Genomic DNA, 6,000 nt, shown 5'->3' on the forward strand with positions numbered 1-6,000 from the left:
GAGATTCCTCCGAAGATTTTAAGGAGAAGGAAAGATTTTGCATTTTTAGTACAGGAACTTAAGAAATGTGATATTAAGTTTAGATGGGAGATTCCAGTTGGACTGGTGGTGACGCATGAAGGTAAAAGACATCGTCTGGTTACTGTGGCCCAGGCACGTGATTTTTATAGCAATGTGTTAAAAGCAACCCCCCTATCATTTTTGGAAGCTGTTAAGGGATACGGCGAGGGAAAGCTTCAAGATGTTGCAGACAGACAGATAGAGGACAATGGTGTTGGAGGGGATCAAGATACAGTTTCATTGGATGTTGCAGGAGGCCAGAGGAAGACGCGTGCCGCCTTAAGAAGAGCGAGACGAGAGCAAGAGCAAGACCAGCAGATAGTTATGGAATCTCCAAAGTGTATTTACAGTGAAGATGTGGGAGGGGCGCGGTCCAAAGAAGTTTTGGGGGTCATGACAGACGTGCTCCAAAAGTTTTGGGGCGTTAAGATTGCTGATTAAATTTTTAAATTAGTATCTTAATGGATTAAATTTATCATAGAGGAGAAAGAAAGTTTTTTTTTAATATTTAACACAATTTAAGATGGATGTTATTTGCTTGTTAGAAAAGTATATTAGGGTTATGGACTAAAAGTATGTGTTGAACTAAGAATGGGTATGCAAGCTCCTAATTAACAACAAGTTGTCTTACAGACTGCTTAAACCTTTTTTTTTTTTTACTCTTTTTATTTGAACTCAAGGATGACTTGGAACTACGAGACATTTGGTGCGATACATGCAAGAATTATTTTTGATTATGGTTTAGTTTGGTTGGAGATTATTAAGGCTAATAGATAGGCGCTTTTGGCGCGTAACTGAGAATTTGTTTATTTTTTTATTTGAAATTAATATGAATAAGGACTGGGATTAAGAAAATCTATTCTGAGTAAAGCTCCTTTCTGTTTTTCTCTTTTTCTTTTTTACCTTATTTGTAATATTAATATTGTTTGTATTCATTTTATATGAGCTAGAGGGAGATAGAACTAATAGTTTATTGCTGATAACATAGGGGTGCTTATGTTTGTTTTTTGATTTTATACCCTGTATTTAGCTCTGGGAAGTGGGGGGGGAGGAGGGAATGGGGGGAAGGGATAGGGAGGGTTGGGTGGGGGGGGAGGGGGGGATTAAAGTCAAAATGTATTGTAAAACTTTTTAAATAAAAAAAAAGTTCTACTTTAGTGGTATTATTGGTCACGTTTTTAAACTGAGGAAGGATGATTAAATGTTTCCTCTTCCTCCAAGGAAGAGACAGAGGACAACAGGCTGTGGCTGAGCAGAGACTTTGTGGTTCACTTCCACACTTCCCTTGCCTCCGCCTGGTCAATAGCCATGGTGCCATTGGTAGGTGCACAATGGTTTGTGGGGAATGAATTTAATCCAGTTTCCTGCTAGGCTAATCTAGGATCAAGTCCAACAACTTCTCAAAATGGAGGAGGAGGAGGACCCAAAATAGAACTAGTTCCTTCAATGCTAGCAGATGTGGCAAGAATGATATACATTTTTGCAAAGTGAGAGAAACTTCAACTAATGTTAGGTTTGATGGGAGATCCAAACAACATTTCTGGAGAATGTCTTCTTGCTTTAGTGCAAAACTCAGGGAACTTGTTTTCTTCTTACAAAGAAAGTTAGGAACACTGACGGAAGGAAAGGGGCTAGTTTCCCTTGCCATATTTGGTTTAAATTAAATTTAGCATGTGTTGTAGCTGCTTTACTTTTAATCAATATGAAAAGGCAACACTGCAGCCTGTCTCCTGAGGTCAGAATACTGTCTCTGCAGTCTTTCTTTCTCCACTACAGTGGATCAAGGAGATAATTAGCTTACCCACAAAACAATTGCCTTCTCCCGAGTTGCCTCATTGCCTTCCCCTGTTCTGTTCTGCTGGATTGCCTCCGGCTCCTAGCGTCCCTGAATAGATCCAGCTGTGAATCATCTACATCCAATACTTCATGCTCACACGGCTGAGTCTGAAGAGGAACATGACGGGAGGGGCCTGGCTGAGAGTCCTGCAGTGCATCAGAACCTCCCTCTGATACCAAAGGCTCTCCAAACTCCTCCTCCTCTTCAGAATCATCAGACTCAGCTGCCGATACCACAGGCTGACGCTGAATCAACAATCACATCTCACGCTAGCAAACTTCAGACTTGAATTAAGCATTGTGTAAATCAATTGATCAATTGCAGTCCAAACAAATGCGATATGGGCAGGTCCCTATGAGTATTTTTCTTTAAACTAAAACGGCTGGGACATAACTGCTTCTGGTCATCTGAGACATAAAAAACAGTGCAGCTCTCAGCCATAACAAAATTTTTCAGCCCAGCTCTAGGGACATATATTTTACAATGAACTGGGAAGGTAATTGTAATGATGACACTTTTGTGCTCTGGTGGACACAATCAGAATTTTATCATACTAGAAGTGCTTTTGCAAAATGGTAGCTGGGAGGCTTATTCATTCACTGGATAGTTGCTATGGAAATTTATCAGAGCATTACTTCCCACTTGCCTTAACCACCACTACCACCATGATGCCAGGTACTCCCTATAAGCTCTGCTTATCTTTGTCCTTTTCACATGTGAATGCAGTAGTGGGATTCAGCCAATTCACACCAGTTTGACAGAACCGGTAGCTAATTTTTTGTTGCCTAGGCCCAGAATGGACTTCCAGAAGCGGCATCCACACAGAGAACCGCTTGTTCACATATTTGAATCCCACCACTGGGAGAATGGATCCATTTCTGAACAAACACTGAATTGCAAAAGTCTTTCATTTACTTGAGAAACCGTACTGGGCCCAGAGACACTTTTGGAAGTAAAAAAAAAAAGGTGCAAGAGATTAATACTTTGTTTTACAGCTAGCCAATATCCCACTGTTCAGTTTTATTTATTAGAGATTAATGAATCTTGACAAATTCCAAGAGGGCTGTTACAGAGTAGCTAGTGTTTTTGTTTCACATTGTGGAGGTCCCAAGATTATGAAAAGTAGTTGGATTTCTGGGAAAGGGCCAACCTTTATTCTGAAGTTTAGAAATCCATAAAATCAGGGCTTTTTTCCTCATAGAACGCTCAGAACGGAGTTCCGGCACCTTTTTTGGATGGAACCTTGTAGGGTAGGCAAGGCAGGTTGTATGACGTGTGTGAGTTCCAGCACCTTTTTCTTTTACAAAAAAAGCACTGCATAAAATTATTCATGAATCTCATAGAAGGCTTCTATTCTCTGTAATAAACACTTATTCTTTTCTCTCTAGCAAAGATGTGGCTGAAAGGATACAGAAGGTATTGGAGAGTCCTGGACCCTTCTTTGATCTCAAATCAGATGGCTCCTCCAGTCCTAGTTCACCAGAATTCCCTAACAGGAAGAGCAAGTGAGTTGAATTTGAAAGATATATGGGCAGGAGGGATGATTTAAGATTATTTCCACAGAATAAAAAAAATGTTGCACCTGCCAGTGTTATTAGGGGAGACACCTTTCTTTAATCTACTAGAGCAGGGGTGTCAAACTGCCGGCCCACGGGCCAGTTGCATCATACGGAGGCCACGCCCACCCCAGATCCGGCAATGCAAAAAAAATCACGATACATCGCAACGCGTCACGTGACATGGCGAGTTTGACCCCCGTGTCCTAGAGGAAGCAGTAATTCAGATTGCTATGCTACATAGGCTGACTTTTGTCAGAAGGGAAGATTAATCTTTAGGATGGGCAAATGGCTCTTGAAGGTTGTGATTCTTCGGAGCTTGTGTTCCTTCAGCAGAGGTCTCTCCAATCAGACATCAGGATATTGTGTGATGCAGCCCTTGTCCCGTTCTTCATCTAATGTGAGCAGCTGTTGTAGTGGAGTGAGAGAGAATGAAACATCAGAGGAGGAGGAGAATGAAGCGGTCAGTGTGGGATCTTTTATTACACCCTTTAATTGAAGCAATCTTCCAGATACAGACTAAGTGACTTCTAAAACTCTTTCCCGTTTTTCTTGTGCAGGAGTTAATGTGTTCTCTTGAAGGTCCCCAGAAGCAGGATTCCCTGGTTCAGAATGCATGGTTAGATGACAATGTCTGTACACCCAGTAGTACCAGCTCACCAGGTAAACACTGAATGAGTTCATTTGTAGGGCAGGTCTGCTAGGCAGAGTAGATTCCTTTTATATTGTTGGTGTTGTTACAAAACTGTAACTGGCCTATGTTGTCCCACACAGCAGTGGTAGTGAATCATCTGGATTAGAAGGGAGTTTTCTGTGTTTGTGGTCCTCAAAGAGTGAAATGTAATCAAAACTCACACATAAGAAGAAAACACAGATTTTTGGGGGAGCATAACATTTATTTAGAAAAAGACTACTCCCTCACCCACCCTAAAAACAGCACCATGAAGGACTGAAGGTCCACAGAAGGTTGATCAATTGGGAGGGGAGGCATAATGAATAAAGTTCTATACCTGATTATTATGTTTTCTATCTAGGCTTCCCTTTCAGAGTAAATGGCAGATGAGAAAATGGAAGAAATGCACAGCATTAATCCCCCCCCCGATCTAAGTTCTGATATTCTCCTCCTTTTTCAAAACAGAGAAACAACACACATTTATGACAGGATTTGTCTATTGCTCATTTGGCCTAAAGAACGTCCTGTAACAGCAAGCATTGTAAATTACTAATGCATTATTAGAAATATGTACAATGGTACCTTGGTACTCACCTTTGTTGTTGTTGTTAGTTGCGAAGTCGTGTCCGACCCATCGCGACCCTATGGACAATGTTCCTCCAGGCCTTCCTGTCCTCTACCATCTTCTGGAGTCCATTTAAGCTCACGCCTACTGCTTCAGTGACTCCATCCAGCCACCTCATTCTCTGTCGTCCCCTTCTTCTATTGCCCTCAATCTTTCCCAGCATTAGGCTCTTCTCCAGTGAGTCCTTCCTTCTCATTAGGTGGCCAAAGTATTCACCTTTAATTAGTACCAAAAATGATCAAACACATTTTTCCCATAAGAAATAATCTAGTGAGTCACAAGACAGCCTACACCAACAAGTTCTACCTTGTGTGTTGAGTACCAAACAAATGATGAGTACCGGGACAAAATTTGTGTGTCAAAATGTGTTGAGTACCAAATTTGATGAGTTTCAAAGCTACCGAAGTACCACTTTGATTGAAGTATTACAATTTCTGAGCCTACTGTCAATCAGCTACATGTTTACCAGTAGAGTTTTCAGTATAATTTCATATATTTTTACCACCTTCTAGAATGGATACCGTGGTGGTACTAAAAGGTAAAATTTAATGAAGATTCTTTTTTTTACTTGTTCAGCAGATAGGCTACTTAGGGAACAGAAATGGTGTGGGTGTGTATCTGCACACACACACACACAAACACACAAACACACACACACACCTGCACTTAACCTCGTCAGTCCAAGATTGGTGCAGCCCTTACCCAATTGAATTGCAATCAGCATTTGTGAAATAATTTCAGACTGTAGTGACAGCTACATTCTAACTTTTTACCTGGTTTGGGGGGCTAAAACTCCCTTGGATGTCAGATAGGTGTCTATTCCAGCAGATGAATGTAGAAACTGCGAACATTTTCTCCTAGAACTCTTTTAATGAGCTTCTGAAGCTAGCATAAAAATAAGCTGAGATCGCATTTAGCTTGGCCATATTCTCAGAATTTTAAGATAGAAATGGCATTATTATTACTTGTGTATGCTCAGGATTTCCCCCCCCCTCCTCCCCTACCGCCCAAATAAGCTATACAAATGTTTAGGCAAGAATGTCGGTGTATCTTAAAGAGAAAGATGATTCCCCAATATTCCCCTTGGTTGTTTTTTTAATGATCTTTTAGATTCAATCAGGGGCTCTCTGTTGCTCCTTTCACGTCCCTTCTCTATGAATAGAAAATCTTTTTGTCATTTAGTCACTTTTTAGGCTTTCTTTCTAGATCTTTCCACTGAGATTGAATAGTGCCCAGCTGGCATTCATCT

At 40.9% G+C, this 6,000-nt stretch overlaps 1 protein-coding gene across 1 annotated transcript in view; it reads left to right on the forward strand.

The window, feature by feature from the left end:
* RAP1GAP (RAP1 GTPase activating protein) overlaps nt 1–3,406 on the forward strand; it is a gene marked incomplete at both ends in the record, with an annotated part of 49,395 nt that extends 45,989 nt beyond the window's left edge. The window contains one exon of the mRNA XM_081321592.1: nt 3,286–3,406. Coding sequence (XP_081177718.1) covers nt 3,286–3,406 — 121 coding nt within the window. The remainder of the gene's footprint in view (nt 1–3,285) is intronic.
* Between the last annotated feature and the right edge of the window lie 2,594 nt (nt 3,407–6,000).

Source organism: Vipera berus (genome assembly GCF_964194415.1).
Source record: "Vipera berus genome assembly, chromosome: 2".
In the NCBI taxonomy this organism is placed as follows: Eukaryota; Metazoa; Chordata; class Lepidosauria; order Squamata; family Viperidae; genus Vipera; species Vipera berus.